We start from the raw sequence: 16928 nt of genomic DNA on the forward strand, positions 1-16928 counted from the left end.
AGTCGGATGGCTCCTTTGGCGCCCTGGGGCCTGTCAGCAGTGCTCACTACGCCCAGCAGGGAGACACTGCTGAGGAAAGAATGTGGGAATGCATAAGCATAAGGGTTAGTATTTGTAATTAAGAGCCTGGATTTTGGAGTAAGCCAGACCTGGGTTTGGCTTCCAGCTCTGCCACTTACTTACTGTGTGACTTGGAGCAAGTTACTTTGTTACTCTGAACCTTATTTTCGTCCCTATTAAAATGAGGGTGGTAATGGTACCCATCTTTCAAGGTTGCCATGGGGATTAAATGGGATAAAAACTGTATAGCATTTTATTCAGTGCCTGGCATGTTGTACAATTTCAGTACATCGTAGGGGTTTACCATCACCATCACCGTCATGAGACAATAGGAACCTTCCAGAAGCTATCAGAGCAACTAGTGCCACAGGCCTCTCCTGGCTGCTGAGGCTCTCTAGCTTCCAGACAGCCTTGATGGCCTCCCTTTTGCCCCGCCCTTGATGTCCCCCATGGCAGGGGTCTAGACCTCACCTTGCTCCTGTGATGATTCCCAGTGGCCCACCTAGCCTTGACCAGCCAGTTTTCCTATCTCGTTTTCCAGCATTAATGACAGCAGGTGCAGCACTGGCCACACTACAGAAGTGCCCACAGAAAACAGCTCACCTAAATATCAAGACTACCGCAGACCTGCTCTGAGCCTCACGCGATGGGGGATACTGAGGTGTATGCCAGTCTTTAGCCCAGGTGCTTCTCAGGCCACTTGCCTACTCATTGGAATTCATGCTGCAGAAAAGATACTTATTCCTTCATTCCTTAATTGATGTATACACTATTGATTTTGCCTTTTTTGTGTTCTTGGCTTTTTTTTTTTCTTCTCTCAGCAAAGTAGCAATTTACCAGTTGAACTTAATCCTGTGATTAAATTTCAAGTCTGAGAACTTGATTGACTAAGTGAACTTGATTTTGGACCTCATCAATTTTAGTCAGCCTTAGACATTTAAACTTTGAAAAATTAAGGTTAAATATACATTTATAAAGGGGAAAAATCCAGAAAAGCTCAAACTCTTCCAGCTCTTGCATACAGAATACGCTGCTCCAAGGACACTCTAACAAAATGCAAATTTATGGGAAAGCTTCACCCAGTGGGTGGGATTGGTGCTACCCTAGAGTTCTTAGCAGAATCTCTTTAGTGAGCCCTAGCTCCCTCTCATCCCCTGTACCACATGTATCATAACAGAAATGCTCCAACTTGGAGTTCTCCTAATTTGGGGATACAGTTGTTGCAAAAACAACATGTGGGCCACACAGTAGCCAACCCAGCAGCCATTTCACAGCTGTAGACCCCTCAAGGCCTTCCAGAATGTTCTTGCTGCTGGTCTGCTTGTTATATAATAGCAAAGGCTTCAGCTGGGCCACTTGATTGAGCAAAACTCAGGGTGGGCTTTGAAGTCAGACAATATCTGGGTTCTAGTCCAGGCTCTGGCACTTACTAACAAGTGACCTTGGGCAAGTTGCTTACCCTCTTTGTGCCTCAGTTTCCTCATATTTACAGGGGGTTCATCATAATATGTTCCTCATAAGTTTGTCCCAAAAATTAATTGAAAGACACCCCCAGAAGGGGTTACCAAGAGATGGGATAGGTGATGGCCCTGTTGAACTGTGTTGGCCAAACCATGCTTAAAGTAGCATGTCTGATTCCAGGCTAATCCCTGAACAATTCTTGGGACACCACATGGAGCATCGCAACAGTGCTCAGTATATGGCAGAAGTGTTACTGTTAATGAAGACTACCACTCACTAGTCTTCAGACAGTGCGTGTAACAGGCAGGTCCTGCATATGTGTTAATTCAAGGAATCTTCACAATCCCTACCACTTGAGACACAGAAGAGTTAGTAACTTCCTTACAATGACATAGCTAAGAAGCAGCAAGTCCATGACCCCAGCCCAAACCTCTGTCTCCAGAGCCTACATGCACTCTTGGCCACCTTGCCAAAAGCTGTGCTTTCCAGTATCGTAGACAGCAACCACATGTGGCTTTTTAAATAAATTTAATCCATTAAAAGTAAATAAAATTAAGAATTCAGTTTTCCATTTGCAGTAGACACATTTCAAGTGCTCACTTGCCACGTGAGGCCAGTGCCCACTATATTGGGCAGCACAGGTATAGAGCCTTCTTTCCTTTCTGGGAGGATGATTCAACATCATCTCAGAAAGTTCTGTGGAACAATGCTGCTTATAGAGCTTCTGGGATTTTATTCCTTATGAAATCCCAGACTTGAGTTGTATAGCTGTCTTGTGTTATTATTAACAGACACGTAATTGTGATATATTGAACTCTCATCTGCACTTGGCCAAGTAGGGAAATGGCAAGCAGAAAACCAAGAAGTCTAACTCACATTACATTTTTCCTGTTTTCCTAATGCATTACTTCACATTTACAAAATTGTCTCCTGTCACTTCTGACACGTAGGGACATTCACCAATATGCCCAAAGATTCAGCTTCTTCCACAGCTCCACCTTGACCTCTTTGTGCTATCTGGATAACAACTGGAGCTGGCTTCTGAAGTCGGCCCAGCTCTTGAAGGACCTTGGGTTCTGAGGGTCTCTGGCATTTGTGCCAAGCCTCCAGGTCCTTCTCTTGGGCTTTCTCTGCTCACCTCTATTACATGGTTAGTAAAGGCCAGAGAAAAGAAAGAAAGGAGTTCAAGATTCATTACCTGAACTCTTGGATGATGGGGGCTAGAAATCCACAAGCTCCCGGAAGCTGGTGGAATTATAGTACACAGCTATAACCTTGTGAGTACACATATACTTCCTTCTGAATCCCCATGGTGGAGAAGACTGGACCAATATATAATCTAGCCAATAATTTATAGAGTTAGAACACCCATCCGCTTCTTGCCAAGTAGCTGAATGTCTACGGGGGTTAGTCATAACCTTCGCTCCGTGTCCCAGAACCCGTTTGAGCTACAATGATGTCACAGAATAGCCAACGAGGTGCAGTTACTCCACTGTAAACGAAAGAGGATACCTTACTGTTCCTCTTCATGTGCAGAGAAGGAGCCTCTGTACTTCCAGACCCAGGAGTTGCTTGGGTTTTAGCCACGCTGTAAATCAGATCCGGGTCTGTACCCTTCCTTGCCACTGTGTGCCCTGGGTAAACGTATCTCTACTTCTTTGTCTTGTAAACTAGCCACAGTCTCAACTGCATGTATGCAGAGTTCAGTGCCTAGCACACAGTGTGTGCCCAGTAAATATGTTAGCTGATGTTATTTTTATGGTGCGGTTATGATTCCTCTCTGTTCTTTGGATGGGTTTTATTAACATGACAATGTTAAAAAAGGATGAGTAGATGTGCTTCAGTGAGGGTCAAGGCTCCTTTTGTCAGTAAGGTTCATCCCAAAAAGAGGCCAGCACAGTTCTCACCAGAATACCATCTCCCAAGCGCCTGGGACATCACGCCAAGTTCATAACAAAGCAAGGTCATTTGGACTTTGAGTATTTGCTGAGCCCCTGGCAAAGGCACAGGCACTACCTGGGCACCAAAGGGATTCAGAGATAATTAAGACCTGGTCCAGCAAGGATGTTCAGTCAGCCACAGGTGTTCAGCCACAGGAGCTAGGCTGAAGGAGAGGCAGAATTCTCAGGGTGGAGGGGCTGGATCTCAAAGGACATGTAGGATTCCTAGAGTGAAAACTTGGGGAAAAGGAATTCCAGGCTGGGTGAATCAAGGGGCACAAGCTCAGAGGGCTGAACACACATGGCAGCCTGTCTGGAGAGATCTGATGAGCTCAAAGGAGATTTTGCCATGACTGGAGGATAGAGTACATGACACCATGGGACAGGAAACCTGACTGCCAAGACGACAGGAGGCCAAGGTTATGGACAGCCCTAAGAGCAGAATTTAACAGGATGTTCTTGCATCTCTAGGCAGCTGCGAGCCATTGGAGGATTTTTCAGGGGGAGGGACCTTTGGCCAACCTCAGTCCAGCAGGCTCTCTTGCAACCATGGAAACCTCAGGATCCAGGGAACTGAATGGTTGTGAGTTCTGTGAAATTGGGCACTACTCTCAGACACCATCCACCTGTGGTCTAATTCTCTGAGATCTGGAGTCACGTGGAACCAGCCAGTCTAAGAGCTAGTGACTGTGCCCACCAATTGTTCATTGACTAGCTTTTCTCAGATTTTCAGTGATTCCAAAGAAAGCGATGGCTTTACCTTACATTTGGAAACCTCAAGGAATTGAAATGTCCCTAACCACCATTTCTTTGAAGCTTAGGCCACACGCTTACAGGGTACATGATAAGCAGGGTTTCTTTCCAAACCAAATAAAACAGAGGAGACACATGAGCATCGGCTATAAAGCTAGTCAGTCACAGTCAAGATTGAATCTCATGTATTTTATGTGTTTTGTTTTTCAACTGGGGATTGCATTGGTCCGCCAAGTGCCTGCTCCCATTCTGCTCCACTCGAATGAATGGCTCCAGGCCCACTCCCAATTGCTGCCGAAATAGAACTGCCCACACTGTTGGGGCATCTTCTGCCGCTGGTAATTTCCATGTGCCATCTGCAGTTTTTTCTGCCTGATAAACTACTGAGGCACTGCAAGCGTATGTTAACACTGATGGGGGGTCCTGTTTCTTGACCCATCACTAATATCCTACAAGTCACATGAAGCTACCAGGGATTCCTGAGCAAAAGCTTAAAATGCTTCAGTTCCCTACAAATAAGCCCTATTCATTGCTTTTCAGTTGTGTCGTCATGGAGTGGGTGAGTAATCAGAGGTCTAGTAATATTTGCATTTGGGGGTTGTAAAAACTCCAATGTGGCTATAAAATAGTGTGTAAAATTATCAAGGAGCTAGGTGTGCGGGCACTAAGAATTGTCAGTTGTAGAAAGAGACCTCTCTGCTTACGTCCCGGATGACCTTGCTCCAAGGACAAACTGAAGCTTGAAAAACCGGAGCCACAGATGGCCAGGGAGCTGAGCTCCCTACGAGTGAACCGCCCCAAGAGGAGGGGCACTGGGCCCTGCACGGTGGGTACACCATCAGATGGTGAAGAGCTTTTCTTTCCCAAGTGCACGGACTTTACTTGCTAAGGATATTTTGTGTTGTTGTTTTGTTTGTTTGTTTGTTTTGGTTTGGTTTTTTGGGTTTGTTTTTGTTTTTGTTTTTGTTTTTGTTTTTTTGGTTTTGTATCTGTCTGGGGGACGGGTGTACTCTCTGAAACTCTCCAGGTAGTTAGAATGTCTTCCCAGTCCCCTCCTGAAGTCTATAATTTGTTCTTAAGAATTTGTCTGGACCGCCCTTGTAAAACTTTGAACTTTTCTAAATGCTGCATTTGAATAGTTTCTACATTTCAAAATGCATTTTGCGTTTGGTAAGCTAATGACTGAACACACACACACCATGGCAAACTACGTGTGGGCTTGGGAACCAGGCGAACCTGAGTTTGCATCCTGCTCTGCTCCTAACTAGCTGTGTGACTTTGGGCAACTTAGTTAACCTTTCTGGGCCTCAGCATCTTCATCTGTGAAATAAGGACAATAGTAGTTCCTGCCTCAGAGACAGCTCCTTAAAGGACCGAGTGAGACTGCATATTGAAAGCACTTGGGTCAGTGCCTGGTGCATAGCAAATGCTCAATAAAATCAGTGGTGGCGATGTTTAGTGTTATTTCAAATGATACGTCCAAATATCTACCAGCCTAGTGTCCATGGCACAGACCCGTGCACGGTAGGTGCTTAGTGTTTACTGCAGTGAATTGAATTGATTCCAGCTGGTTAGCTTAGTTTGGGGGATGAAGCTTTCTCTTTCTACTGGGGTGATAGGAGACACAGATCGTGCCTCCCAGCCCAGGTGTTACAGCACGAGAGGGAAGAGGCTGTGTCAAGCGCTCGGTGTGTTCATCAGGATGTCAGGGCTATATCAGCAGCTCATTTGAGTCTTGAAATGTTCTCTGACACGGTTATCAAGTGTGAGGTTTTTAAATTGCTGTTTGTTAGCTGAAAGAATCGGGTCATATGTTCAGTTCTGGTGAAATCCCTGTCATCTAAAACATGACAGACACACACACACAAGTCCCAAAACCTCGGGGCCCTGGTAAGGTGAAGTGCGGTGAGGGCTAGAGTTCAGGACTTGGCTGTTGTGGGATTTACACTTAACTGTTTGGTTTTGCACTCACCATTTGGTTTTGCAGATTCCTCAACATTTCTACACACACAAACCTACAAACCAGTTTAGAACTGTGTGTTCTGTTGGGTGGGTGGGGGGCGGTAAAGGGATGGGAGGGATCGGGATTGGTCAAGGTCATTGCCGATGAACCAGCTTATGTGACCTAGCTTTCCTCCCGTTTCCAACAAAACAATGACTGATCAAGGCAGGGGATCCTTAACTGAGATCCTTGGATGGGTATTAAGTGTCCAGAAAACCCCTGAAATTATATGTAAAATGTTGGTGGGCCGGGAAAGGGGAAACACCACTGGGAGTGCTTTTTCTGTGGAGAGAGACCATAGCTTTTAATGGATTCTCAAAGGAGTTTGTGACCCATAACAATTAAGAGCGCAAAGCTGTTTGGTTTTGTGGCCCCAGACCAGGTGGTGTGTATAAGCACCACACTCATAAGACCCAGCTAGGCAGGCGGTCATGGCAGTGACAAGATCAGTCAGGACCATTGTGTGGCCAAACAGCTGATGGATTGTTCAATCGGTTGTTGTAGACTCATGTAGACAAAGCCTGCAAGCTTGGGGAAGCCAGGCCCCCCCAGGTCAGCCTCGGGCGACAGCCCCCATCCTGCCAGGCCCTGGGGAGTGAGTCCTTCCTGCCCGGCAGCTCCTTTGCTCATGAGCTGGCCCGAGTCACCTCCTCGTACAGCACCTCAGAGGCAGCGCCCTGGGGCGGCTGGGATCCGAAGGCCTGGAGGCAGGTGCCCGCTCCACTACTGCCTAGCTGCGACGCTGTAGGTAAGTCACTTCCCCCGAGCCTCGCTTTCTCATCTGTCAACTGGGGCGCAGTCCCCTGCTCAGCCTGCCCGCCTGCCTCACAGGGTTGTTGGGAGGAACACAGGAGGTGACAGCCCATAAAGCTCTTGTACACCTATGAGGGATTTCTAGTGCTTTCTCTACTGTGTCCCAGCCCATCTTTGGCAAAGAGACCACCCAAGCAAGCAGAGTGCTCCAGGCGCCTGAGCCTCACCTCCAGGGAAATGAGTGGGGGTTGCCCCAGTTGCAATTACTCCCTCCCTGTGGTACGCCTTCCAGCACCCTGGGTCTTTCCTTGCCTGTCTGTCCCTGCGGCCAGACTGTGAGCCCAAGGGGGACAGGGACTCTGCTTCTGCACCTCTGGATACCCTCCATTACCTGCCTGCTCTGTGCCTAGAGGGTACTCAGGAACTGCCTCTCCTGCCAGCAATCTGCTGTGGACTCTGCACCCCACAGTGTTCTCTGACCCCACTCCAGACTCGTGCGCCCTAAAAGTGGGAAGTTGGATCACCTCACTGGAGGACTGGCAGCCAGAGGAGAGCAGGCAGAAGGAAGCCAAGCCAAGCCTGTCCACAATGGCTGTGAGTTTGGACCATCCCCTGCAGCCTAGAAGGAACCGCTTGAAGAGTCACATTAGCGGTGGTGGGAGCAAGATGGTGGATGCCAGCCAGAGCGGGCCTTTGCAGGGCGTATCGTTTGGGTCGTGGAAATGTTGTTCTGGTACATAAAATATCAGTTTGCACAGGACATCTGCCCTATCTGCAGGGAAAAAAAAACTGGCGAAATGAGCATTTGCTAAGTGATAGTGATCAGAAGATGGTCATCAAGCTGAAAGGGCGCCGGGATTCTGGCCTTTAATGGAAGTTCTGCTTTGGTAGGTACAGCCTTGTTCTCCTTATCCTGCCAGCCCCAGCCGGGAAGAACAAGCAGTGCCTTTTGCTCAAGGTCTATTGATTCCTGCCTCTTTCCCCCTTTTCTGTGTGTGCTCTCAGAGTCACCGTGTTCCTCAGCCCTTCGCTCTTCAGTTGAAACCTGAGAAATCACGTCCAGCACAAAGCCACCAGGAAAACAGAATTAGCAAAAATGGATGGGGATATGGTCCACTCAGGATGTCACTGTTCCACCCTAGTCTTCCCTGCCTTTCCCTTCCCTCAGAAGTCAAACATTGAAGGGGATCCCAGCTAGCTTGCCTCAAATTCCTAGCCCCTACCTTATTATGTCTCTTCCCAAGGCAACGCCTTCCACCAAGCAGTGGAGGACCAGGCAGACGCTTGGCCCCCAAATCTTTCCTAAGAATCTCTGGAAGTTGGACCCTCCTGGGGGACTTTGAGGGACAGAGCCTTGTTAGCTCAGCCCATGACTCAGGAAGGCCAGACTCAGTGTGAGACGGAGGACGCAGGCACCATAGGGGAAGGAGAAAGGTGAGCTGCAAAGACGTTTGTTTCCTCTGCCAGGATTGTTCCCAGCATTGAGGCCAAACCCTTCCGGGACCAGGCAGCCCTGAAACCACCAAGACGGAGGAGGAGTCAGAATAGAGTTCATGCAGTTGGAGATCAAGTACAAAGACAGAAAACCGGAGAGTGAAAAACCTGAGCTACAGCTCTCTGCTGTTGGCTTTTGGTGGCATTGATTTTGTGAAGCCCCCAGTGACAGCCTCAGATGGGTTCCGACCCAAAAGCAGCAGCGTCACCATTGGGGGAGGTCTCTGGCATAGGAACGCCAAGGGCCGGGAGGGGCACAGAAAGACCCTAGCAGACTACTGCTGCCCCAGGCTTCACCTGTCTTAGAGAATAGTGTGGCAGGCTCTGATTTACCCTCAGGGTCCCATGCCCTGACCCAAGGTTTCTGCCATGCCCACCCACTCTTGATCCCTTCACTCTGTTGTTATCTTCTTTAGAAGACGTGTCACCATCTGAAGTGATCTTCCTTGACTGACTTGTATCTTGTCAGTTTCCCCCTCCATTATAAGCTCCGGAAGAATGAGAAGCCCAGCGCTAGCCCACAAGAAGTGTTTGTCCGCTGATTGACAAAGGGACTAACCGAGCTGCTAAGTAAACCTTGTCTTCCCATCCGGTCCTTGAGCATGTTCACGCTGGGGGCTCCAGAGCCACTGAGGTCCACATGTCACTGGGTGCACTCTGGACCAGGAAGGGCATTGAGCAAAGGCAACTCAAAAGAACAGGTGTTCGGCAAACCCCTTCTCCCCAGATCTTGGCCTTAGCGGTCCACGGAGAGGCCTCCTGAGAAACTGAGTCACGGGTTCTGAGAGTTAGGAGGGACCAGGAAACTATGAACCTCATTTGTCATTCACTGTAGGAAAAAGCCCCTGTGGTTTCGAAGGACACTGAGGAGGATTATAGCCGAAAAGAGTCAACACCCCCTCAAAACAGGGCTCCCGATGGAAGTATCTGACTGCCTTCATCCATCGGCCATGACAAGCCAGAGCCCATGGGTATCAGGGGACCCCACCCCCATGGGAGCAAGAGTCCCAAGAATTCTGATCTTGATTTTATAGTTTCCAGGCAGAAAGCTGTCTTCCTGTCATTTCAAAAGAAAAGTCAAAAGGTGGGTGAGTTGTTTCCAAATCTAGCTTCCAGAAACTACAAAAGAAGGTGATTTTCCTAGTGGAGTAATAAACAAACAAACCTACACAGTAGAACTCATTAACCTTTGAACCTTTAAGGTAGCTGAGTGCCTTCAGCAGCCAAGCAGGCTGGCTCCCTTTGGGGACACTCAGGGGGTGGGTCTGCTTGGAAAGGAGGCCTAGTTACCTAAAAGCAGAAAAAGATCTCCCTTTTTCCCTCTCCCCCACTCCTTCTCACCCTCAATGTGCTCTACAAAACAAGGCTTTGGGCCCATTCCCTGCCATCCCCCTGGAGCTATTCCTTTGGAATCCCCTTCTGAGTCAGAATGCTCTCCTCCTGCAGGGTCCTGGGGACAGTAACCTCAGTCTGAATCTGGCTGAAAACCAGAAACCCTTTGTAGGCTTTTGTCCATGAGTCCTGCTGGTCCTTTGCTCTTCCTTCTCTCCCCCATCCCCCATCCAGTTTAGAGTCCCTCTGATTAAGTGATTGAATCTGGCAACCACTTTCCCTGCAGTGGTGAGAAAGCATCCAGGTGGTTGCACTGGGCCTTATAGGACACACTCACCTGCGGTGGCTGAAGGGTGAGGTTGACACAGCGTCTGGCCTGGCCTGCTGGTGGGGGACGCTGTGTGAGGCTGGGCTGTGCCAGGGGACAGTGGTGGGGTTCAGGCCAGCCTTTGGTCTCTCTCTCTCCGTGAGGAAAGCACAGCTAGGCTCACACAGCACTCACCTGACACTGCTCTGTCAGTGTCACCTGGCACAATAGGACACCTCCACAACTGCGGCACTAGAAAAATGAGTCATTTGATGACCTTCTCCAGAACCATGCTTATGAAAAGCCACAGGTTGCCTGGGCCATCATTCACAAGTATCTGTCACTAAGCAGCAACTTTCAGCCATCACTTCCTCCTGGTCACTGAAAACATTTGTCATTTCCTGTTTTCTCCATTTTCCAACGATTCCAATTGTCAGTGTCAAAAGGCAACAACTGTTTTCTTGGGGCTTATCTTTGGAGCACATTGATTCAGAACAAAGGATGGGGGCCTCCGTCTGCAAAACAAAGGAAGCAGCCTCCCAGGGAGGCCTCCTCTGCCAGGGCCAACAGGACCAGGCCAGGAGCAGAGGGCTGCCTTGGCCTCTGGAGGCCCCAGGCCACTGAAGAGACTCCTGCTTGATGTCTGTGTCCCAGGATGCCAGAGGCCCAGCCCCACAGGCCGGGTGTCACCGTGCTATGTGAACTTGAGAGTTTCTGTAGCCATGCCGCTGACCAGATTTGCCCTTAAACTCGGGAAGGTCCGGATTTTCTGCTTCCTTGGATGAACACTGGGCACTGTCCCGTGGTCCCTGTAACGCCGGACTGCTCAAGAAGCATTCTCTTTCATCTGGCCACCACCACCCAGTTTCTCCACCCCTTGCCCCATGGGTGTCTTTCCTCTCTACCTCCTTCCCTTTGGACTCTTCTGCCCTTCCCTGGCTTTTTCTTCGGTTGCGCTCTATATTCTTCCAACCTGCCCCCTGGCCCCCACCCCCACCCCTTGTACAACTGCGTTCTTTGAGGCAACTAATGGGGCAAACAGTGGAAATGGATTTAGGGTGGGTGTTGACCCAGCCAGCCACAGGAACCAGACCCCAGAAGCAGCCAGTCCCCAGAAGCAGTGGGCTGGAGAGGCCAGAGCACCGGGTCTGCTGTTGAGACACACGGCACTTCCTAGCCATATCAAGTTGGGCATGGCATTTAACCTCTCTGAGCCTCACATGTCACATTAGTAAGCAGGGGGCTGTGGATCTTCTGCCCAGATCTTGGCCGCTGGTATAAGGATGGAAGGGAAGAGCAAAAGTGAAAGTGCTGGCCCAGGGTGAAAGGCCTGCCTTCAGAAAGCCTGCCTGCCCCCAATGTGGCAGGCAGAGCCTGGCTTCAATGCCCTGCTTCCTGCCTCGGGCAGCCACGTGACCCCCGTGCTACTCGGGGGCCAGATCCCTAACTGCAATGATATGAAAGAAGGGTGCGGGCGGCTCAGCACAGTGAGCACGCGTGGGCTGGCCCCGGGTGCCCCATACTCTAGCAGGAAGAGGGCAGCTCCATGGGCAGCCCCAGGAGCAGCCCCCCACCGCCTACATCCAGCTGCCCTGGTGGAGGAGGACAAGAGCCCAGACAGGAAGCAGGCTAACTGCAGGATGGTGAAATCGCTTCTGGCGTGGTCTGCCCAGTGCCTTGTGTCTGTCCTCTGCTGCCAGGCTGGGAGCCCAGCACTCTCCGAAGCGCCAGCCCCACTGGGTGCAGAAAAGCAGGCCCTGCTGGGCAGCCCATGTTGTAGGTCAAGTCCTCTGGCATCTCGGGAGGGGGTTGCAGCTCAAAACATGGGCTAAGGGGTGGGAGCTGCCTTGGTTGCCAGCACACTGTGGAGCAGGCTTCCTGAGAAGGGGAGAGAGAGGGCAGTGGGCGAGATCTGGGTCCCAGTCACCACCTGGAACCAAATGGCTGAGGGTCTCCGGGTAAGTCGTGCCCCCGGCCCCTCATCCGGTTCTCTGCTATCTCCTTGGGCCACTGAGACTCAGTGCTGAGACTGCGGCCCTGAAGCTCGGCTCCTGCCCCAGCCCACCAGCCGTCCCCTGAGAGGGAGACAGGAAGCTTGTCCCAATTACCCATCCTACAGCCAGGCGGGAGAATGATGGGAAGTTGGCAGTAAGTGGCTACTCTGGGTGGCAGACAATGCATTTATCTGACCATGTGATCATCCTGCCGTTCATGCCAGGACCACCCAGAAGGAGCCTGAGCCCTTTCCCTGTGACAACCCTGCAGAAGCGGGGTACCCACCACCACATAGCCCAGAGTCTGCTCTGCCCCAGCCACGGCGTCCCTGGTTCGCTTAGCCATTCCTTGTCTGCGTGGTTCCGGGTCCGAGCCCTACCCCTATCGCTTAGCGTCCTCAGAATATAGCCAGTTCATCTGGGTCTCCTTGAGGCTGGCCTGCCAAGACTGTTGTCAGCACTGTAGACATGGTCTGGCCAAGGCAGAGGAGTGTAGGACTGTCACCTCCCTCCTTCTACATACTCTGCTTCTATTAATGCAGCCTAATGTTACATTTGCTCTTTTGGTGACCACATCTCACTGCTGGCCCATCCTGAGCAGAAGGACATCCAAAATGCCTGAATCTTTTCTCTGTGTGCTGTTGCTGTTAAGCTCTGTCTCTCCCGCCCCCATCCTATGCTGTCACAGTTGATTTTTTAACCCAGGTGCAGAATCCTACTTTTGTTTATACCTGTGGAGTTTTGCGTGGGAGGGTGGGGCATGCATGCAAGTGTGTGTTGATGTGTTCACTCATGCTTTCTGCTACACCAAAGCCAAGTCCTGGGCCCCCATGCAGCAATCCCAAGGCCGAGTTTCTTGGTAGCCGCTATCTAACACATCTTTTTCATCTTCTGTTTAGCAAGAGAAGCAGAGATCAGGTCTTATGGCAATGACCCCTGAACAGCGGAGTACATATATTGCCCAACAGATGAGTCAGTTTCAAGGTAAGCAGTTAAGGTCATTGTTCCCAAAGGGGCAGGCTGGAGTGGGGGGCGGGGGAGGGGGAACAATTCACTCCAGAGTAAGCCGATACTGTCAGTGTTTCTGAAACTCCTGAGGGAGAAAGGGGAGGTCTGCAACTCAGTTAAATAGCATGCAGCTGTCCCCGCCCCCCAACCACCACCACCCCAGCCACTGCTGGAGTGACCTTCCACTCTAAACATTCCTGAGCCATCCCTCAGGTGTGGGCAGTGGGACAGGGGTTGAGGACACTCTTCCTCAAAGAGTCTGTGGCGGGGGTTCCCAGAGCCTGCACACATAGCAGGGGTCCCTTCCCTACCACGGCAGCTCTGAATGGGCTCAACATTTATTGGCCGCGGATACAGTCCTTAACAAAAAAGCCAGGCATGGTCCCCACTTTGTGGAACTTTCACACTAGCTGGGGAGATGGGTGTGAAACAATACTTAGCAGCCAGCGGAGCAACACTGGGCTGGGCCAAGAATGCCCTCACCTGGTTTTAGCCCAGTGCTGCCTCCATTCTCCAGCAAAAACCCCTGTTCCTTTGGGCCTGACACCAGCCGAATGTCCTCCCTGCCCAAGCTGGAGTAGCATGTCAGGCCATACTTCAGCTGCAGTGACAGGACAGACAAGTTCCAGGAAGGCCAGAGGCAAGGGGTGGACCACTGTCAAGGCGTGTGCAGGGCCAGGCCTGTGTACGGAGTGCTGAGTATAAAACCAGACCCAGACCCTGGCCTTGTGGAGCTTATGATCTACCTGAAAAGACAGACTGAGAAGCTGGCATTTTCAGTCCAGTGGGATCGTATGTCGGTGTGTGCGTGGGGAGAGCTGAGGGTGGAGAAAGAAGGGGAGTTGAGAAGAGTTGAGGAGCTGAGTGCAGAAAGCAAGAAATCAGTGCCAGGCCAGTAGCTCCCCAGCGGCAGCTGCAGCCCAAGTTGAAGGTGACTGTGGAACTGACCGCCACTTTTCCCTTTCTGTAGCCGTCCAAGAACAAGTCACGTCCAAGTGTAACCAGACTGAGGCAAGCCCCCCATCCAACCAGCCTATGATGCCACCCAGAGCTGGGCTCCTTCAGAACAATCTGAGTCCAGGAATGATCCCACCCACCAGGCACCAGAGCCATGAAGGCATGGGCGTGATCTCACCGACTCGGGGCAAGCAGCAAGGAATTTTCAACTCCAGCCCCCTGTTTCCCATACCCTTGCGCCTGGGCCAGAACCCCCTAAGTAGCCTCGGTTCTGTCTGTCGTCATCTGCAGATTTCCAAGGCCACTCCCTCAAGAGTGCCCCTGCCTGGGTTCTGTCCCAGGCCCCTGAGTAGCCAGCCCCCGAGCCCCCACCAGCTCAGACAGCCCTGTGTGCCAAGAATGCCCGCAGTGTTCAACAATGCTGCATGGGTGGCGGCGGCAGCTGTGACCACAGCGGTCTCAAGGGAACCGGCCTTGAGCCGTGTAGATAATAGCGTCCAGCAGCATTTTGATAGCAACTCCATCTTCACCAAGGCGCCCGCAAGAGTTCCCATGGTAGTCCCGACATTTCCACCGCATCAGGCAATTGTGCCCCCCAATCAGGTGACCTCAGGAGGCAGGCCAGGCCATAAAGTGAGTGCGGCTCTGGTTGACCCTAGCTTCAGCCCGCTGGGCAACCAGAGCCTCGGCCAGAGCCCGGTGCAGGGTCCCGTGCCTGCGCTCAATGCCACCAAATCCCTCCAGCAGGGAATGGCCAGCTTTGGTCCCATGAGTCCCATACAGGGCATCGAGCCGCCAAGCTACATGGCCGCCGCCGCCGCCACCGCCTCTGCCGTCGCTGCCAGCCAGTCCCCAGGTCCATTCCCCAGAATGGGCAACCCCCCTGAGCTGCCACCCTATGACTTTCTGCCCCAGCCCCAGCCCCAGCCCCAGCCCCAACTAAATGGTTTGATCTCACCCCCTGACTGTAGTGAGGCGGATTTCATCGAAGCTCTGTTGAAGGGCCCCAGCGCAAGCCCAGAGGAAGGCTGGGTGTGCGACCTGAGGCTCATCGACGATATTTTGGAAGAGCACGCCGCCGCCCACGATGCTGCCGCCCAGAGCGCGGGGGGGGCTTTAAGTGCCCGTGGAAAACCCTGCGCTGCCACCACTTTAGGCAGTGGCTGGACCCATAGCAAATTCACAGCCACCTCCACAGCCACACAGTTTCCTCATCACATTTGAGTGGCATCAGCCTGTGCTCATCCCTGTCTCTACCTGTGACAAAATGGAAAGCTGGTGATTTTTCAAGCTACCTGTACATATTTGAAAATTTTGTAAATGGTTTTCGTAAACGTTAATGACAGAAGTATTTATACTTCATTTTGTGACTTTGTAAATAAAGTGACGGCTTTTGTTTCAGTAGAGTTGTGTTTATTATGCATTGTTTGTGTTTACTATACATTGTTGCAAATATGCAGGCTGTGTTCTTTGCCCCAGCGCTACCTTGTTAAGCTGGTTGTTAAGCCCCAGCACTACCTTAGAAGCCAGGTGGTTGTTGCTTATGGTTTTGATGTAATGGCAGGTGTGGATGTGACCAAGAGGCATTGTACAAACTGACAAATGCCAAGTAGAAACCCCTTGGCCATTTATTGCCATTTTCACTAAAAATTATATCGTCTTGTGTGATTCTTAAACTCTTAAACTCTTTCGCAAACCTGTTGGGTCTCCGCTGGCTCTTTCCTGATGCACTATTACAGCAGAAGCTTTACAAGTGCCCCGCAGAGGAAATTTGCCAGGAGGCTAAGAGTTTTGTAGATTTGGGAGGGGTGAAAAGAGAGCCTGTGAGCTGAACACTGGCTGCGCTGTCCACCTTGAGGATCTAGAGTGTTCTCCGTTTATCATTCAGACAGAGAAACCCCCAGGTTCACGCTTCTCCAGTGGCACCTTGCAGGGTGGAGATTAGATGTACCTGGTTTAAAGCCTTTCAGTATTTGTTTTCATGTATGGTCTGTGGTTGGAGGGGGGAGTCTGTAAACATTAATAGTTGATTTGGGGTTTGTCTTTGATGGTTTTTATCTGCAATTATTGTCATGTATATTTAAGTGTCTGTTATAGAAAACCCACACGTGTTCTGTAAACTTTTTCTCAGTGTCCAGACTCTGTGTAATCACATTTTAATTGCCACCTCCTATTTCGCCTTTACATTTGAAATCTGGCGTCTGTTTCAAGCCAGTGCGTTTTTTCTTTGTTCTGTAATAAACAGCCAGGAGAAAAGTGCCTCTATGTTTTCAATTTTCAAGGGAGCATTCAGTACTTACAAAGCCATGGCAGCTAAGCCTGTTGGTGTCTTTGGTTCTTTCAGAGTCTACACGTGCCTTGTGCACCGGGCAGGCCCTGACCCGAGGGGCGAGGGGTAAAAAGTTTGCCTCTGCCATCAGTCTGCATCACAGCACGGAAGCACGTTATTTTTCACTGCAGCCCTTCATTTTCCAGAGAAGGAAGCCGAGGCCACTGAACCAAGTGCACTGGGGGCAGGGGGCAAGGGGCAGGGGGAGACTCCCACTGCCAATGTAGACCCTCTGCACCACTATCCTCTCACCCCTGAGAGGGTGACAGACCCAATTAAAGATCTGTATTCTTCCCACTTAAGGGACACCCATGTAGGGCGGCGAGTTGTGGGGGGGGGGGGGGGCTGGCGCTGAGGCAGTCTGCTGCACTGGAGAGAAGTCCTGTCACTTCACAAAGACACCCGGGAGAGGAGGGCCTTCCCGCCTCCCCTCCACCTCCTCCCCCAAAGCCTAGGCTAAATCCAACCCTGTTCCTCCGGAGTGTGGGGCGGGAGCAGCTCAGCTCGCCCGGGGGCGGGGGCAGGGGCGACGGGGCGC

General features: G+C 51.0%; 1 protein-coding gene across 4 annotated transcripts in view; it reads left to right on the forward strand.

Annotated features, from left to right (window-relative positions):
- The window catches only part of MAMLD1 (mastermind like domain containing 1), a 120520-nt gene extending 104198 nt beyond the window's left edge, over positions 1-16322 (forward strand). For 3 of the 4 annotated variants that reach the window (XM_053201816.1, XM_027053458.2, XM_027053459.2), the window contains 2 exons: positions 12996-13080; positions 14075-16322. In XM_053201816.1, coding sequence (XP_053057791.1) covers positions 12996-13080; positions 14075-15285 — 1296 coding nt within the window. In that variant the 3' untranslated portion in view covers positions 15286-16322. Of the gene's footprint in view, positions 1-6720; positions 6965-12995; positions 13081-14074 lie in introns of all 4 variants that reach the window. The other variant, XM_053201817.1, reaches the window with a different exon arrangement.
- The last annotated feature ends 606 nt before the right edge of the window (positions 16323-16928 follow it).

Source organism: Acinonyx jubatus, chromosome X (assembly GCF_027475565.1).
Source record: "Acinonyx jubatus isolate Ajub_Pintada_27869175 chromosome X, VMU_Ajub_asm_v1.0, whole genome shotgun sequence".
Classification (NCBI taxonomy): domain Eukaryota; kingdom Metazoa; phylum Chordata; class Mammalia; order Carnivora; family Felidae; genus Acinonyx; species Acinonyx jubatus.